Raw genomic sequence first — 20294 nt, 5'->3', positions numbered from 1 at the left:
ACTTCTCTTCAATTTAGTATTAGAATGCTTAGCTACAGCAATAAGACAAGATGCAAACATAAAGGGGATCCAAATAGGAAAAGATGAAGTAAAACTCTCCCTCTTTGCAGATGACATGATCTTGTATTTAAAGACTCCCACGGACACCACTCCCAAATTATTTGAGCTGATTCAAGCTGATTTGAAACTTAGGTAAAGTAGCAGGGTATAAAATTAACCCTCAAAAATCAACAGCTTTTCTGTATGCCAACAATGAGAAGAACGTGGCTGAAATCAGGAAAGCAACTTTTTTTGTAATAGCCCCACAAAAAATAAAATACCTAGGAGTTAACTAAAGAAGTGAAGGACCTCTACAAATAAAACTTTAAAAACCTGAAAAAGGAAATCAAAGCAGAACTTAGTAAGTGGAAACACCTCCCATGCTCCTGGATTGGAAGGATCAATGTCGTGAAAATGGCAATACTTCCCAAGGTTATCTACAAATTCAATGAGATACCTATCCATATTCCAACTTCATTCTTCAATGAAATAGAAGAAGCAATCCAAAAATTCATATGGAACAATAAAAGACCCCAATTAGGAAAAACGATCCTTAACAGAAAGAGCAGTGCTGGAGGAATATCAATTCCAAATTTAAAACTCTACTACAAAGCCATAGTCATCAAAACAGCATGGTACTGACACAAGAACAAACCTGAGGAACAATGGATAGAATTGAAATCCCAGAAATGAACCTACAGACCTATAGCCAGCTAATCTTCAGTAAGGGAGCTAAAAAAATAGAATGGAAGAAAGACAGCCTCTTCAGTAAATGGTGCTGGTAAAATTTGTTAATCATCTGAAGAAAACTAAAGCCAGATCCTTATATATCACCCTGCACCAGAATCAACTCCAAGTGGATCAAAGACCTCGGAGTCAAAGCACTCTGAAAACATTACAGGAAGGAATAGGAGAAACCCTAGGTCTCCTTGGCATGGGATGAAATTTTCTTAATAGAGATCCAGAAACACAACAAATCAAAGAAAGCTTGGACAAATGGGATTGCATGAAGCTGTGGAGTTTCTACATGACAAAGAATGTACCTAGCAAGATGAATAGAAAGCCCACAGATTGGGAGAAGATCTTCACTAGCCATACAACAGACAAGGGTCACATACCTAAAATATACCTTGAACTCAAAAAACTAAATCCCCCAACAACAAATCCTCAAAGAAACAACTGCCCAATTAACAAGTGGTCTAAAGACTTAAAGAGAAACTTTTCTGAAGAGGAAATAAGAATGGCCAATCAACACATGAAGAAATGCTCAACCTCTCTAGCCATAAAAGAAATGCAAATCAAAACAATATTGAAGCCAGGTGCCAGTAGCTCATGCCTGTAAACCTAGCTACTAAGGAGGCTGAGATCTGAGGATCACAGTTCAAAGCCAGCCCAGGCAGGAAAGTCTGTGAGACTCTTATCTCCAATAAACTATCAGCAAACCAGAAGTGGTGCCATGGTTCAAGCAGTAGAGTGCTCACCTTGAGCTGAAGAGAGCAGGGACAGTGCCCAAGCCCAGAGTTCAAGCCCCATCACCGACCCAAAACAAAACAAAACAACATTGAGATTCCACCTCACCCCAGTTACAATGGCTATAATCAAGAACTTTACAGATGCTGGAGGGGATGTGGACAGAAAGGAATCCTACTTCATTGTTGGTGGGAGTGTAAACTTGTTCAACCACTTTTGAAAGCAGTATGGAGGCTCCTCAAAAGACTCCAAATAAAGCTCCCCTATACCCAGCAATCCCACTTTTGGGCATTTACCGGAATGATCACAAACAAGACCATACTAAAGCTACCAGCACAACTTTGTTTATTGAAGCGTTATTTACCATAGCTAAGATATGGAACCAACCTAGATGTTCCTAGTAGATGAATGGATCAAGAAAATGTGATACACACACACACACACACACACACACACACACACACACACACACACACACACACACACGCATGCATGCACAATGGAATTCTATGCCTCCATCAGAAAGAATGACATCGCCCCTTTTGTTATGAAATGGAAAGACTTGGAAAAAATTATATTAATTGAAGTAAACCAGGCCCAAAGAAACATAGGCCCCCTGGTTTCCCTTATTTTTAATAACAAGTACATGTGTAGGACAAGCAGAAAACTCAAAAGCTATGTACATATGACCAGATAAGATGATGTTAAGTGAAATGAACCTCAAGATAGGAACACATTTTTTTTTCTTTGGTGCTATTGTTGCTAAAGAATTTATACTTTACATGTGATTTTTTTTGTTTCTTTGTATGTTCCTCCCTCATGGTCTAACCCCTGTTTTCACTGTATTTGATGTCATTGCCCTGCATCTTGTATATACAATTCTCTGATTTGGAAAGGGGAAGGGAAAAAAACAAAATGCTTCAATAAGGATGCAGGTTGACTGACCCATTGTAACAATGAGATGTACAAAACACTATGTTGAAAGGAACTTTACAACTTCAGGGTGGTGTGGGGGGGGGTGGCAGTTGTGGAGATGGGAGAGAAGGGATAGTAGGGGGAAAACAAAGTAGGAGCCAACAATGCTCAATAGGAAATGTACTTATTACCTTACACATGTAACTGTAACCCTTCTGTACAGCATTTTTACAATAAAAAAAGCATACAAAAAACTTTTAATGTACTGCCTACCTAAATACACATATAACTTAGTATGATTCTTTTTATTTCCAGAATCTGCTATGACAATCTGTCCTTGCTTCAGCCCAATGAAGATTGTCATAGGGAAGGCTCTAGGGAAAGTGAGCGTTTTGCCTGCCTGAATAAAGGACCTGTGCAAATGAAGAGAATTCCTTTTTCAATAATGGATCTCTTTATTTTGGCTATCTCTAAACAAACTTCCAATTTTTACAGCTTTGCTTAAGTGGATATAGTACATTATGAGAACCAAACCAGATTGAAAATGTTTCAGCCATCACAATTAACATGATTAAATTAGAAGTTTTCTGTTCATTGTTGGATTCTGATTTCTTCACATCTTTTTATATTCACTAGTTTTGGTGATGATGTACAGTTACAAATAAGGCCTCAGTACCATCCTTTTGTCCATTGACATAGCTTGATTCTAAATACTTGAAATGAAGGTACACTTTAAACAGAGACATTAAGTGATAGAGAAGCAGATGTTTACAATATCTTTGATCATGTATTTTCTGGCAGTAGCGTGATCAAAGCAGACCCTGTGGGAGTGGCTGTGTTTAATATCTCCACCCATTCAGGAATAAATGACATTATCTTATTGTATCTGCACATGGGACTCAAGCAGTTCTGATGTATTTATTGATACAGAAAAACTAGGAGACAGTTTGTTATTACTTGGTAACAGAAATAATCGAATTACAAATGGAAATGATGATTATAAGCATTCCTGACTCAGGCTTAAATTTGTCTGTATTTGTATGTTGTTTTCTTCCATTTTGTGCACTTTTACAATGAGTTACTTGAGTATAATAAAGAAAGATTGAACATAAAAATAGAGATTGCCGAATTGTCTTGTTAGGCTTCTGAGTCTCTACAGTTCTGAAGTAGGATGTCTGTTCCTTGCACATACATGCAGAGTAAGCAATGCATTCATTGGCATTGGGCTCATGTTGAAAGACAGAGCAGATGAAGTGATTTTTACCAGTAGTAGTTTAAATTTTTGATGTGTAGATAAGATTGATTAATATGTCTAGTCTGCTTATCATAAAGTAAAACACATACATTTTTAGTTTTATTTTTAAGTTCACGATTGTGTTTTGTGTATTAAGTTTTGGTCAAAGCCATTTCATAAATTTCATAAATTTATACCCATAATCAACAACACAGATCATTTTTATCCATTGTACATCCAAACACAACTAAGCCAACAACAGAAATCTCATTGAGGTATATAAAGTGTATATATTTTGAGGAATTTCTTTTTTAAGTAAAATTTCATTTGTCTTCTCCAATGTAACTTAGAATTCTTAGAAATCTTAGTAACATGCTCTAACTCTGCTGATTATGAGCAGCAAGAAGGAAAGGAAATAGCAAGGAAACATCATAAAAAAGTAAAAAAGATGGAAATAGAGGTACAAGAATTTTGGTTTTCATATCTTAGCTTTGGTAAATAATGCTGCAATAAACAAAGTTGTGCTGGTAGCTTTAGTATGGTCTTGTTTGTGATCATTTGGGTAAATGCCCAAAAGTGAGATTGCTGGGTCATAGGGGGGAGTTCTATGTGGAACCAACCCAGATGCCCCTCAGCAGATGAATGAACCAAGAAAATGTGATATATATGTATATATATGTATATTTATATATATACATATATATATATATATATATATGAATTCTATGCCTCCATCAGAATGAATGACCTCACCCCACTTGTTAGGAAATGGAAAGGCTTGGAAAAAATTAAGTGAAATAAGCCAGGCCCACAGAAACATAGGTCCTATGGTTTTCCTTATTTGCAATAACTAGCATATGTCTAGAACAAGCAGAAAAGGTTAAAAGCTATGTACATATGACCAGATAAGATGATGTTAAGTGAAATGAACCCCAAGATAGGGACACAAGTGGTTTTTTTCCTCCTTGCTATTGTTTCTAACATATTTATAATGTACCATGTGATTTTTTTGTTTCTTTGTATGTTCCTCCCCCATGGTATAACCCCTGTTTTCACTGTATTTGATGTCAGTATAATTTGGGGAGGGAAGGGAAAAACAAAATGTTTAAATATGGATATAGGCTGACCTATTGTAACAATGAGATGTATAAGACACTATGTTGAACAAAGAACTTACAATTTAGGTGGGGGTTGGGGGGGGGAGTGCAGTTGTGGAAGTGGGAAGGAAGGGATGGTAGGGGAAAAACAAAGGAGGAGGCAACAAGGCTGGATAAGAAATGTACTCATTACCTTATTCATGTAACTGTAACCCCTCTGTACAGTATTTTCACATTAAAAAACATAAAAAAGAACTTTGATTTTAGTTCATTTATATGTTATGCTTTAGATTTTTCCCAAAAGTCACAAAAGTGAAAAAGTATATTTAGAATGGGAGTTAGCTATCCAGGAAAAGTACTCATTTGAACCAATGAGTTGGTTCAAAGTATTTATGTCTGGCTACCAGGCAAAGCAATAATAAGGCTTATATTGGAATTGTATCTTCTTTGCCTTAGACCGTAGCTTCATTCAACTTGTACATCTTGGTCTCTTCCCTTCAAACTTGTTTTTATTAAACTTGTTACGAAAAGCACTCAGCATCTTCTGAATACAAATTGGATATAGAAAAAGTAGGGTCAATCCAGTTTTTGTTGTCTATCCATCTGCTTTATTTTGTACTATACATGGTCCACAACCATATGCTACCTGTGAAAAGAGTCAAGTGAAAGTTGTTGACTCATAAAACATGTGCTTAAACTTGTTCCAGTCTTATGCATTAAGGTAATGCATAAGATAATGTGTCTGCACACACAATTTTCCATGCTCTTCTTCAGCCAACAATTTGATCAAGTTAGTTAATAATATTCAGTGGCACCTTGCTTATAAGATGAACAAGAGTAGTTATTTGTGTATGTGTATCTAATTATGTTCCAAGATAACATTTTTATTTAAAATGTAATTATTAGAGTACAATGTCTACAATAATGAACTATTTGATGTTTTCATGTAATAATTTTTTCAGTGTTTCCTAATATACTGTCTTTTCAAACCTCATTTGCCTAAAATAAATATCTTACTAGATACATATAACTAACATGTTTGCATTCAAATCTAAATCTTTTAATATTTTTATTGTAAAAATATTGTACAGAGGGGTTACAGTTACATGAGTAGGGTAATGAGTACATTTCCTATCAAGCATTGTTACCTCCTCCTTTGTTTTTCCCCTACCATCCCTTCCCATAGAAATTTTGCCAGCAGATAATGGCTCATGCCTGTAATCCTAGGTACTTAGGAATCTGGGAGCTAATGATCATGGTTTGAAGCCAGCCCAGGCAGGAATGTTTGTGAGACTCTTACCTCCCATTAACCACCAATGAAGCTGTGGCTCAAGTAGCAGGGTACTACCCTAAGAGGAAAAAGCTAAGAGACAATGTCCAGGCCCTGAGTTCAAGCCTCAGTACCAGCACAAGAAAAGAAAAGAAAAGAAGAAAATATCTTGGCAGTTTTTTTGATGCTCACTTTAATTTAGGATAAGACATGCCTTTTTTGTTCTTGAATATGTTCATCCATAAAATTGGAATAGGAATGCTAAAAAAATCACCTAAAATTCTCATGAATTTCCGTGTGATTATATGTAAAGTATTTTAAGGTCTTTGGAAGAATAGTAGAGCATATCTAAGACATGATTATAGTTTTTAATAAAGTAAAAAAAGGATCTCTATTTGGAGATGTCGCTCTAAATACTTCCCTAGCATGTTCAAGGCCCTAGGTTTGAGTTCCAGCACTGAAGAATAAAACAAATAGATCCCTAAACCAAATTTCAGAGTCAGCATTCATTATATCAGTAAGTACTTATCCTAATACACACGAAGAGCACTGAATGGAGAAAGAAGCATCCTTGATTCTGGCCTTGTCACTAACACATGTAAGAGAATAGTAATTTCTCCTTTCACAGTCTTCAGAATTTTGCCTGTAGACATCAAATCTACTTTACTTACTGCAAGGCAGTATTTCTCAAAGTGTTAGACAGCATCAGGAAATAGGTGTTGGGCCTGTCCCAGAGACCCATTCCATCCAAATCCTGTCCCAGAGACCCATTCCACCCAAATCAGAAATCTAGTTTCATGAGTTTCAGGTGATTTGGGTCCATGCTAAAGTTTAAGAATCACTGATAAGATAGGGAAAAAAGTAACTAATAATAAGTTTGCATTCTAAAAAAAAATTCTTTATGTTAGTTATTTCTAGATAAATATATAATCTCTTGTGATATGTTTATTGTAAATTTTAAGCATGTTAAACTGCTAAATTGGAAAGATTTAGGATAGTACCATAAAAGACAATAGAGAGATTTTCCATGGTAAGGTCTTGCTTGCAGCAGGTAGAGTTTGAAAATGGTCCTTGACTATTAAAATGCATGCTAATTTCATATATGTGCATATCAAATGCAGTTTGTTTTTACTTTAGCACAGATATTTTTCTTCTAAAAAGTAAAAACAAATATTCCAAAATGATGCCCAGAATTTTAATTTTAAAATTTACATTATGTTTATGTATGAGCACCAGACACACAACCTCTCGTTCAGATCTTCTCTGTATAATGTTTCTCTTACTCTCGTTCTAAAATCCACTGACATTTAAGAATGCAAATCCCGTTTGAAAATGCATTTGAATTTTTGAATCACAACTCAATTGGCAGTTAAAATTTTGTGAGCAAATGTTTGAAATAGGCCTGAAATACATGAGCAGGAAATATAGGCCACCTACTGGTACCAGTATGTCAAAAAATAGCTATCTATTAATAAAGGAGACATCTCTTCTTGGTCCTGATTTGACAGATGAAAAACCACACTATAAAACTTTTAATATTATCTTTTTGCTATGATCAGCCAGGGATACACAGTGAGAATTTAGGTAGCACTTTTTTCCAAAAAATGTATCAAGAATTATTGAGTTTCTCTGGAGATGCATAACTTAATGATGTTCCATGATAAAGAATGCACCTGTATGAAATCAGTGACTTATACCAACTATGAGATTTGAAATGAGAGCCTGGTACCAGCATGGCAATCACCCCTGTTGAAAGGGTGGCCTCCCTGGTTTCTGGCCTTTTTCTGGCAGCCAATGAACACTTGCAATAGTGAGCATCAGTGCTAACAAAATGTAAACACCTTTACTTTCCAGCTGCTGCTAATTGGTTTGGGAATATTTATGTAAGTGTTGATTTTAAAGCTAAAAATAGTTCAGTGATGTTTAAATCCAATGCATTCTGCCTGTCAGAAGTGCTCCTATGATCCTGAAAGTGTTGCTAAAAATGTTCAGATTTTAAAATTGTAGTAATTAAGCTTGTCTGTTGTGAAAGCCATATATGATATATTTCCCCCATGATGATAAAAGAAATAAAGGACAAGCTTCTTAAAGTTCTCAGCTCAGTTGGCACTGAATGTTCTCCTGTTGAACTTTATTAGAGAGCAAAGCATAGTAGTCATGTGGGCAAAAGAGAGACAAATATATTTTCAAATAGGTTTATACTTTACATTCTGTGAATCTTATCCCTCCATTTTAATATTAACTGAAATTAAAACTAGAAAATTGTAATCATCTCATTAATAAAATTAAATACACCCATCGCAAAACTATTGTTTCTAACGGCAAGTTTGAGGATTTGGGATCAGATAACTACTATTACTCAAACCTAAATTTGAAAATAAATGGAGTCTGTTCAGTTGCTTAATACCTTTACTTTTTTCCAAATCAGAGCTATTTTTGTCCCTCTCCTTCCCAATTTAAAAGTCATGATTTTACAGATTTTTCTCAGTAATTTAAATAAGCTATGGGAATAAAATATGTTTCCTGTTTTAGATATGTGTGATTTTGTGACTCATCATTTCATCGTTGTAATTTAGTGAAGGAATTGCTTAAGTGTGCTTATATTTAAATTATTGCTTATCAATTATTTATAGATTTTCGGGGAAAATTTATAAATAATCTATACCCTATCAAGAGATGAGTTGCCATTATCTTAAAACACTGCCCTGTTACAGTGCCCTCGACACCAGTTTGGACATCAATTGGCTCTGTGTCCTTGTAGAAAGCCCTAACATGTCTGCCTGCTCCATCTCTAGAAAATACTAGAGGGTTCTGTTAATTCACTATGTGGAAGTGATTTTGGCAAATGCTGCCTATTAGTTGAGTCAATAAGCCCTTTATGATACCTGTGTTAAGGCAAAGAGCTGTTTTTGTTGTTGTTGTTGGTCATGGGGCTTGAACTCTGGGCCTGAGCACTGTCCCTCAGCAATTCAGCTCAAGGTAAGCACTCTACCACTTGAGCTACAGTACCACTTCCGGTTTTCTGGTGGTTTATTGGAGATAAGAGTTTCATGGACTTTTCTTGCCCAGGCTGGCTTTGAACTGTGATCCTCAGATCTCAGCCTCCTGAGTAGCTAGGATTACAGGCGCAAGCCACTGGCACCCAGCGCAAAGAGCTATTTTTAAATAGTAGAACTCCTGTCCAGGATCTACACATCTTCAAATGTGATCTTTTCTCACTCTATACCTAATGATGTGATTGTTCCAAAAGAGTAGTCAGTTCAGAATTACTCTTGAGCAGATTATTACATGGCAATTGGGACTGTTATTGTAATTGTTATATCTCAGTATTCAAAGCTTCAAGTATCTCGTAGACAGAAATACAATCTTTACTTGGAATTGAACTAGAACTAGATGAAAAACTTCTCTTAACCATGCATAATGTTGATGGAAGCAAAAAGGTATGTTATTCTCCTACCTTGATTATGATCAGTATATAAGAAGCCTTATATATAGCTGATAGAAATGCTAACTTAGGAAGAACCTTTAAAAATAGTATAGCAGTTCCTTAAAACGTTAAAGATTACAGATATATTACCAAAATTCTAATTCTTCATATAGACTTAGACAACTGATAGCATCTTCACATAGAATTCTTACCCAAATGTTCACAACAACTTATTTTGCATAATAGTCAAAAGCTATGCATATACATTGGACAACTAGAAAAGGCAAATGTAGTATATCTATAAGAATGTTACTTGATCCTAAAATGGAATAAGATACTCACATATGCTAAATCATGGTTGAACTTAGTATCCTTGTAAGTGAAAGAAAACATGGCTTATGATTCTGTATATATGAAATGCTCAAAATAGGTAAATCCTCAGGGACAGAAAATAGATTCCTGATTAGCAGAGAATAGAGAATGATTGCTATTTTATGTGACAATGTTTTTGAGGTGATGAAAATGTTCTAACCTGATTGCAAAACTCTGAAGACAGGAAATACTGACTTGTCTCTTATATTTATGTATTTATTGTGTGTGTGTGTGTGTGTGTGTGTGTGTGTGTGTGTGTGTGTGTGTGTGTGTGTGTGTGTGTGTGTGTGTGTGTGTGTGTGTGTGTGTGTGTGTGTGTGTGTGTGTGTGTGTGTGTGTGTGTGTGTGTGTGTGTGTGTGTGTGTGTGTGTGTGTGTGTGTGTGTGTGTGTTGGTCCTGGACCTGGTTGCTGTCCCTGAGCATTTTTTCTCAAAGCTAGCATTTTACCACTTGAGCCATAGCTCCACTTATGGCCTTTTTGTGTGCTTAATTGGAGATAACAGTCTCCCAGACGTTACTGACCAGGCTGGCTTTGAAGCACCATCTTCAGATCTGAGCTTTCTCCGTAGCTAGGAGAGCAGTCCTAAGCCACCAGTACCTGTTGTCACTTTCAGAAGAATGAATCTGTGAATTTTAAAGCCCCCAGTCATCTTTAGATGGTTGTAGCTGCAGCCCTGCAGACATCTTGCTGCAACCTCATGAGAAATCTCATCCTAGAAGTACCCACCTAAGTCACAAGTCTTTGACTCTTGGAAACTATGAAGAATAACAAGTGTTTGTATTTTTATCCATTAAATATGAGGATCATTTAGTAAATGGTTTTAGAAAAACTACTACAATAAGTTGTTCACTGCATAGTTGATGGACAGAGAACCAGATACAAGAGCACTTCTGTGTGAGAGACAGAATCAGTTAAGGGCATAAATGAGGACCTCAAATTCCTGGCATTTGGTAGTTACATGTTCAAGGTCTCGTTAAACTTTTATACCTAAGTAATACTCAGCTTTCTTTCCTTTTTTGTAAGAACCACTCAAGCCAGAGGGCACAGGTGATTCATGTCTTTAACCCTTACTATTCAAGAGCCTATTGTCTGAAGATGGAGGTTTGAAGCCAGTCCAAGCAGCAAAATCCAATAAACTACAAAGAAAAAAAGACCAAGAATAGAGCTGTGGCTCATGTGGTAGCCTTGAGCAAATGAAGCTCAGAGACAGCACCCAGGACTCCAGTTCAAGCCTCAGAATTGGCTGGCACACACATGCACATGCACGCACACGTGTACACACACACACACACACACATGTGCACACACATACACCTACACACCAAAACAAAATGTATCAATGCGAGCATTCAGTTTTTTTCATCTTTTCAGACATCATTCCTTAAACCATGCAGTGTCCTTGAAGCTTATAGATTTTCTCCCCTCTCTATAAAAAGGAGAAAAAAATAAAAGGAAAAAGAGAATGAAATTCTAGTGTAAACATTTTTCATAGAAACACCTATCCTTATGGGATGTGTTGTTACTTACTTAAAACTGTTTTTTAATCAAGTTACTACATACAACAAAGTGGCTTAAGTTATAGCTCTAGTCTTTGGTGTCTTCAACATACAAACCTAATTCACTTACATCCAACTTCTTTGGCTCATGTATTTCCTCTTTTGTTGAATGAAGCATGGAGAGCCATCAGTGCTATTTGTAGTGTGAGTTCTGATTCTAGATCTTTCTCCAGGTAGTTGGCCTCAGTGACAGGGTCTGTAACTAAAATTATGTGTTTGTCTGCTTGAAAAGAGCGGGCCTATCCATGGAGCTATTGTCTGAGAGAACAGCTGTAAGCCCAGACAGAAAAAGAATGTCTTCCCTAAAAGAAAATCAACATAGACCAGGATTTCTAGACTCTGTCTTTATCTCTACTCCTCTGATTGGCATCCAATTCAACTTGATCTTCATTCTGCAAAGAAAGTGGCTCCATCTTGGAACCTGATGATCCTATTTGTTGGTCTCTGATGATCTTACCTCTGTAACAGAAGAACTCTGAGTTCTTCCTGCCACTGTTTCTACACACTCTTGAAAAAAATGAATTTGCAAAGCATTAGTTTTTCTTTTCATGGATTTGCTTTTTTTATATTTTAATGTTATGGGGAAGTACAAGCAAGTACAGTACATTAAAACTCTCTTACCAGCTGTTACAGAGCCACAGTCCCCAAAACCTGTATTTGCTTAGCAGGAAGCTAAATGATGTATTGCAAAGCTCTTAACATATTGCCTTGTGTGAATGGGCCATTTGAGCATTTCAGAAACCAAATGGGAGAGAAAAGTACATTGAAAGCATTGAAAAGATTAACACCTGTTTCTAAGCTTAAAAGAAATTGCAACATGCTGTCTATACCCAGAGTAAAACTATTTACTTTTTCACGTTGAGATATTTTATTTGGATCTTCAATTCTATATGTGCAACATCTACAAGCTTATGGGTTTGTTTCACTGCAGGATTCCATGCAGAACTTGGAAGATGGAGAAATTATGAATGGTACCCAGACAGAACTACTGACATCACCAAAACCCAAGGATGCATTGAGGTATTTTCCTTATGTAAATAAGAATACTTAAATCTAAATTTGATATTGGTTTCTTTTACAGTTTTTTAAGCCAAGTACATAGAATTGTAGAGTGGAGCATATCCCAATTAGAACATTCCTTATTTGATTATGTTCTCCTGTTTTTTTTTTTTTACTTAAGATATGAGAACTTGTGTATTGTGTAAGTTACACAAGTGATTGATTCGTAATCCTTCACATTTTCTTCTGCCACCAGGATTTCTTAATTACTTTTCATTGTTTTTGAACAGCAGTTTCAAGTGAACACTTCAGAGTCCATGGTGGTTGAGTGTTTTGCTTTGACTCTAGCATTTCAAGTAGTGCTTCATATTGTGCTTTTACTGTTTTATTTGATACATATAAAATGAAGTCAGCCCATCAACCAGGAGCTTTACATGTTAATAATGAATATAACTTATTGTTGGAAGTCAGGTGCACCCATGTTTATACACATGTATACTAATCCTTTCCTTTGACCGAAGTTTCCAATACTACTCATTTTCTACAGGGTAATACATCCAAAGTTAAGTCCTGACTTTATTTTACATGATTAGTTTGATGTTGGACAACTTTGTGACTTCTCTAAGCATTGGCTTTGCTTTCCTCTAAAATGAAATGACATATAGTGTTTATATATTTGTGATGAGTGCATGTTACACTGCCCAGAGCCAGTTAGCATACTGCTTCCCAAATTAACCTATATTCTTTGAACATATACTATCCTTTCTACTACTAGAAGTTGATCATACATAATTTGAAAACCAGAAATCTGCTAAAATCCAAAACACTTTGAGTGCCAGGATATGCCATAAAAGGAAAATTCTGCACCATATAACTTTTCTTTCATGAACAAAATTATTTAAAATGCTTTATAAAATTAATTCCAGGCTATATTTTAAGATGTATGTGAAATAAAAATGATTTTTATGTTTTGAGTTGGAACACATCCCCCCAATTTTATTACATAAATGGAAATATCCCAAAGCCTAAAAAAATAGAAATTAGAAATGCTTATGAATGCAGACCTTTTAGAACAAAGATATTTAACCTGCATAATTATTCTATTTCTCAATATTTTCCCATATTTCTCAGCTCTCTCCCTAAATTGTGACTTTCTTAAGTACCGGTCTTTGTATATTAGCCAGTGTTTCTCAGAGAAATGACTAATTTATGTTTTTTGAATTCCAATGGGCTCAATGAGTCCCACAGTCAACAACACATTCTTTGTTGAATTTTTCTGATCTATTCCCATCCATAAGACTTTTCACATCGGGGCTAGGAAGGTGGCTCAGTGGTAGAGTGCTTGCCTTGAATGCCTGAGGCCCTGGGTTTGATTCCCCAGCACCACATAAGCAAAAAGAAAAAAAGCCGGAAGTGGTGCTGTGGCTCAAGTGGTAGAGCGCTAGCCTTGAGCTGAAGAGCTGAGGGACAGCGCCCAGGCCCAGAGTTCAGGCCCCACAACAGGACCCCCCGCAAAAAAAAAAGATTTTTCATATCAAGACGAGTACAAGGTCAATTGCATACTCTTCATGGTTTCACTGTGCAGTCCATCTTTTACCCATTACCTAGAATATGTCTGTGATTCAATGATTCATTTCCTAGAGATACCAGCACACACATTCTGTCCATCTGTTATAACTCTGTCTTCTCTCTCCATTTCAGCAATATAGAAGATGTATTTCTCAAACCTAAAGTATTTAACAATTTTTCAAAAGTCTCACCAATTCCTTTTTTGTTGTTGTTGCTCGTGGGGTTGAACTCTAGGCCTGGACGCTACCCCTGAGCTCTTCAGCTCAAGGCAAGCACTCTACCACAGCACCATTTCTGGTTTTCTAGTGGTTTATTGGAGATAAGAGTCTCATGGACTTTCCTGCCCGGGCTGGCTTTGAACCATGATCCTCAGATCTCAGCCTCCTGAGTAGGTAGGATTACAGGCATGAGCCACCAGTTTACCAATTCCTTTCTATGCTAAGGATGAAGTATTTCATTTTAGTATACAAATGTGTTAATTCCTTTAGAAAATTCTAAGAATCATACTAATAGATAGCAGTTATTGATCCCTTTATATATTCCAGATACCTATGTATGATTATTCCCTATTTTTCTCATTAACACCAACAATTCCATTAAAAAAAAAGTTCCTAATCTTAATGTCCTCATTAGACAGAACAAATGAGGAAATTTAGGTCTTGGTTTAAATGACTTACTCAGATATTTTACAACCTTAGAAGCAGAGAAGATTGCTTCCCTTATACATACTCTCTACCATTTAAGCCACACCCAACTTTGCTTCTAGATTGCAGAATCCCCCCATCCCTGTCCTCAATATTGTCTCTCCCAGACCTCAATGAAACACTTAGGATTGAGTTGAGTAACCTTTTTTTCTTTATTTTATTAGATTTAAGTAACTGCAAGAACAGAGGTGTCAACTCAACATATCAGTTTCTGATATGAGTACAATGTCTCTTTATCAGTGTCACCCCTTATATCGTTCTCCCCCATCTATCCCTCCCCCACTCATTCCCTCAAGTTACAGGGATCCATTTTCATATGTGTTCATTAAATAAGTAGTATGTCTATATTTGCCCACCATTCCTCTCTTCCCTGAGCTATCCTATCTCCCCTTATGCTCCACCCTCTTAGACAAAGCATGTTTCATCTTTCTGGAATTCATTCTGTGAAACTGTCCGTTAAATGACTTGAATAATTTCAGTTTCAAAGTCTTCCCACTTGCCTGGTATGAAGAAATCAGCTGAAGTGTCTGTTGCATTTTCTGCCTCAGGCTTCAAGTGTTATTTCTGGGTACAAATCAATTGAAGCACTTAACATCCAGCTCTAGCAGAGTAACCAGTCATAATGACAGTCTCCTTGTAATCCACTAACGTTAGCTTTGCCCATAGTTCTGTCCTGAGCTCTTAGACTGGTAGCAGCTGGTCTTAGTCATTATTTGAGTCAAATGTGTCCAAATTGATCACCTTAAGGCAATTTAGTTTGGTTAATATTAGTTAACCTAATGCTCTGTAGTGTTCTACTTATTTAAGTATCTCTTAGTATCCTGTATAAAAATTGTTCATTTGATTCCTAGTGAATCCACTTTTCTTCTTGATATAAGCAACATTTTTCTTTATTTCACAATTCAATTTTTGATCCACGTTTTAGCATTCTTTTTTCTTTATACTTCTTCCTAGATTATTCTTTCCCCTCATTTCTTACATTTCCAATTGTGAGTCCACCTTCCAGCTTGTCTTCTGGTTACTATGCTGGCTCCAAACCATACTCTTCTCTGTTCTCTAAGTCCTGCATGCACGCTGGCATTTATCTAAACCAACAGCAATAATAGCCCATTTTTACATCTTTGAAAAATGTCACTATTTGAGATATGTATTCCAATAACTGTGTCAAGTATTAGTTGCTGTGTTTGTAATTCATGAAGTGTGTATATACAGCAATTTTTATAGAACTCCATCAAGAATTTATAAAAAATACTGTGGGGTGTTTTCCTTTTTACTATAAATAAAAATATTGGGACTTGTTTCTGTGACTACTATTTCATATGCTTTTTCACCTGGAAACAAATAGCATAGCAGTTTATAAAGAACATGGTGAAACATGATATGAATTAAAATTGTATTGCTTTTCTTTATTAAATAGATCTAATTTGCTATAAATGCTTGTATAAAAGTTGATAAAAATGGAAGTTTTTATTCCTTTTTCCCTAGGATAGTAGCATTTTTGTGAGAGTAACCTAATAATCATCAAAAATTATTTTTGCCAAAGTATTGTGATTATTGTATAATGGCTAACTAAAAGCTTTACTCTGAAATATTAAAGAAAGGACTCATCTAGAAGCATACATTTAAAACTGCATTCTTCTAAAAATTGTAGCCACATTAAACAAGATTGATTACTTGAGCAAAGTATAAGGTATCTTTTATTAGGTGAATGTAAAAATTCCAATTGATAAATATTACAGTATAGATATCAACAGGATGCATTGAATTCATTATGTTTTATAGAAATAGGAATAAAGCAATATTTATAAAGTAGAAAAAATGAAAATCCATAAAAATCTATCATCTATAAAAGAAAGCCACCCTAAAAGTTCTTAAGCTGAAATCTCGAAACATACTAGACTAAACATTTATATTTTAAGACCTCTCTATATATTACATATGGGTGCTATCCATTAGCAAACAGGGATTCTTGATGCATTTATCTGGAAAGGTGATAATGTTTCAGTGGTTAAACAATATTTTTTGAGATACTGGGGATTTATCCCAATTCCCTGAAGATGTTAAACAAGCACTCTACCACTGAGCTATATTCCAGATTCCTTTAGACAAAATTTGTCTGTTTTTAAATGTCATAATGAAACTAGACCTTGGGTACTTTTGGTTTAGTGTGGCCTAAGTGCCTTTTTAAAATGCTTTAGTTTATTAAATTCTGTATAATTTCTCTGTCCATTAAACATTCAGGATTTACAATGCATACCTCATAGCTCCATCCAAATACATATATTTATACAAAGGTTCATATTCTCACACATTTAAATAAGGATCCTTTCATATTGCATCATTACTCTAATGTTTGTTCAGTTTTTAACTTTTATCCAGGCCTTTGATATAAGGTGCTTACTGAAGAAGTTTAACATATATCAGCCATATCCTGGAAGGAAAACATGTGAACCTTTATTGTCCGATTTAAAATTCTATCATCTTACAAAAAGTACTGGAAACTGTCATGCTTATTTTGTGTAGTTTTTAATAATAGGCTTTCAAAGAAAACACATTAAAAATAAGTTTAATGCACTGGTAGGAATGTATTTAAAATACTTATTTTTTAATACACTGATGAGCATATAGATTTTTGGTTATTTAAAGACTACTTCATACAGAGTGAATTCATCAGGCATTTTGTTTTCTTAATACTGTTCTCAACTTTCTAGCAAAGAGCCAAAATTTCACCATTTTCAATTTGGAGCGGAAAAGCATTTGTAACAGCTGTAGCTCTTAATTTGACATCTAGTTTCAGGTCATTTTCATGTAAATATGGAACAATAGAAACCTGTTTACAATTTCCATAGAGGGGATGTTTGCATCAACTTTATCATTTTCCTCTGGCAATTTTATTTTCTCTCAGTGGGATTAAAGGAGCCAATAATTGTTCATGGTTATTATTTTTCATCTTTACAAAAACTTGTTAGTTCCGCTCTTTATTCCACAAAAACTCCCAGTGCCTTCTGTTTCCATCATACACACTATACATTAATGTTTCCAGCTCATCTTTTCCTTAATCTGGGCTAGGTGAGGCAGGTCAGGCTTTCTATTTCTTTCTATAATACATTTTCTCCAGGTTTTGCAACCTATTTTTTTACCTTAAAAATAAATTTTAAAAAATTCAGGAGGTGAATATTTGGAATTATTCCATTGAAAAACCTTATACAACTTAAAGTTTTTATTATGTTGCTTTATAAAAGTCCAACTGTGGTCTCACAGCCATTATGAAATGTAGTTCCAGCCTTCTCTAATAAAGATTTTTATTTGATATTTACTGCTTGGAAAAAAATGCTTGCTTTATGTTTCAGCATAGATCTACGTATTTTCATGCATTTAGGAGCTGTAAAGAAATTTTCAAATGAGTATCATTGGGATGAAATGTTATACTTGTGTACCTGTTTTTAAATATGTTGATTTATGCAGATTAAGTGGGAAGTTATTTTTGTAGTAATTTAGATTGTGCTAACATTTCTTGTGCCTTGCCTAAGGATAAAAATAAGGAACCAGATAGTCTTTTAGGCATATTATTTTGTCGATTTTTTTCTAATATACCAGTTAACCATATACATTTCAACTACACCTCAGCTGTTAAAGTTACAGCGGTTGATTCATTGTGCGGGGAAGGAGGCTAATGTGCCTCATCTGGTGTTTGGCCAAGACTCATCTGTGTTTTCTTCTGCCCCAGTGATATGACGAGAAGAGTGGAGATTTCTGGGGAAGGAGGTCCTTTGGGAATACATGTTGTGCCGTTCTTTTCATCTCTGAGTGGAAGGTAAGCTGTTTTCCTTGTTTCAGAAGCCCAAGCTAATGAAAACCATGACATGCTCTCTGTCATGTCATCATTTTTCGGCAGAGGATTAAGTACAATTTTATCTTAGTCAGATGGACCTCTCTACTTATAATTTTTTTGGCCACATGTATTGGCAACAAAATTAAATCATTTATTTGAGGATAATGTAAAAAGGAAAAACATTTATCACATTTTCTCCATTTATGATTAATTGTAAAACATTTTCTTTCAAGTGTCTTTGTCAGTGATACACAATAAACAGAATCTTGGCACCGATTTTTAACATATTGTTAGACAAATGTTGCAACTGAACTTTTGTAATAATAGAAAATACATGTCAATCAGGTATTGATTCCAAACTGATATTTCCTCAGACTTTAGAAATAAGACTATAGAGCTGGCTCTGCTAGAGAAGAAAAATGTCATTTTGCTTTTACTAAATTATAATTTAAGCCATTGAAAATAATTCGCCATATCTTTATTTTTAACTGGCAAATAAAAATTTGGATTGTGTTAATATTTCTTGAAATTCATATCTTATCTAACTGGATGTAAAATATGTTCTGTGAGTATAAATAAAAGTCCTTGCCTCAGAGCTAATAATAGTAGTATAAAGACCTTATGGAACTAGTTTTCAGTATTACGTCACTAGGTTTAGACTATGTTGCTTTTCAACGAGATGACTCTCTGTAGCCCTAGATGGATATATTGACAAGGGTTGACAGAAACTTAAAGGAAAATCAGATTCTCATCCGCATGGCATACTTTCATTAGTTTGTAAATTCATTTTCTTAAAGGTATTGTTGAAAAGTCAGAACGTTTTATTTTAGCCTAATGTGTGAAAGACCAGAAAAGTCCATTGATTTTCCCAAAGTCACTAAAAAAACAAAGCGCAACAAAAAACAAATCTCCCAATGTACCTTCACTCCATTATTCTCTGTACAACTAATGTTTCCAATGATGGTATACTATTAACTTGCAGTGCTAAATATGTATTCAGTTCAGTCTGCCATACCAATAGAAAAAGATTTACCCATGGTATTTCGACTTGCATTGCATTCAGCAGGTAGCCATCTGCTAACCGTAACTGCAAAGTTATCTTATTATTATTTTATTTTATTTTATTACAAAATAACAGCTGATGCCAATCATCTCTTCCTGGAATGAATGTTACTTAGAAAAGAATGAACCAAAAAACTAACAGCTCTTGTGTCTGGTTTCCTGTATGTGTTAATAAGCATGTTTATAAACGTTATGGGTTGTGGCATAGGACAAACCGAGATTGTTTTTGATAGACAGGCTGAGTACTCCATCCTCATGAGAAATACTAATGGCCTTTGGCAGAAGGGTTCTGAGAGCTTTGTGAAATAGTGGAGTGGTTAAATTACTAGTCCCCTTAGCTCAATGAAGCTGGAATAGAACATGAGATCTTCCCAATTTATGAAAAATGAGGAAATGTACAATGTGGCTATCACTATACATCATTTTCAATAGTTCAAAAACAAACTGGCCCTGTACATGAAAAATCATCTACTCTCTTTTCAAGTAATAATAATAATTTTTTAAGAAAACACTGGAGTTTATTAGTTTCCTCCCTTCTTCTTCTTTCTGGTTTGATTCCTAGTCTCAGCCTGGACTTGAATTCAGAAAAGCTGGAATGAATACTGGTGTTTTTTCCATATAACCTTCAGCAAGCCTCCCAAACTTGTCTTCTGCAAATACCTACTTTACTTCAAGGTTATAGGGATTAAATGACATTAAAAATGTGAAAGTTCTTAGTAAAACCCACAAGCTATGAACTTACAAATT

At 35.2% G+C, this 20294-nt stretch overlaps 1 protein-coding gene across 2 annotated transcripts in view; it reads left to right on the top strand.

Moving 5' to 3' along the window:
- Pard3b (par-3 family cell polarity regulator beta) overlaps positions 1–20294 on the top strand; it is a 990481-nt gene that overhangs the window by 476589 nt on the left and 493598 nt on the right. For both annotated transcript variants that reach the window (XM_070018756.1, XM_070018767.1), the window contains exons 5-6: positions 12313–12401; positions 18381–18467. In XM_070018756.1, the coding sequence (XP_069874857.1) occupies positions 12313–12401; positions 18381–18467 (176 nt within the window). The remainder of the gene's footprint in view (positions 1–12312; positions 12402–18380; positions 18468–20294) is intronic.

The sequence above is a fragment of the Dipodomys merriami genome, unplaced genomic scaffold, assembly GCF_024711535.1.
Source record: "Dipodomys merriami isolate MVZ:Mamm:240054 unplaced genomic scaffold, mDipMer1.0.p SCAF_1, whole genome shotgun sequence".
NCBI lineage: Eukaryota > Metazoa > Chordata > Mammalia > Rodentia > Heteromyidae > Dipodomys > Dipodomys merriami.
The sequence above is the reverse complement of the archived record's forward strand: the minus strand, read 5'-3'. Positions and strand labels throughout refer to the sequence as shown.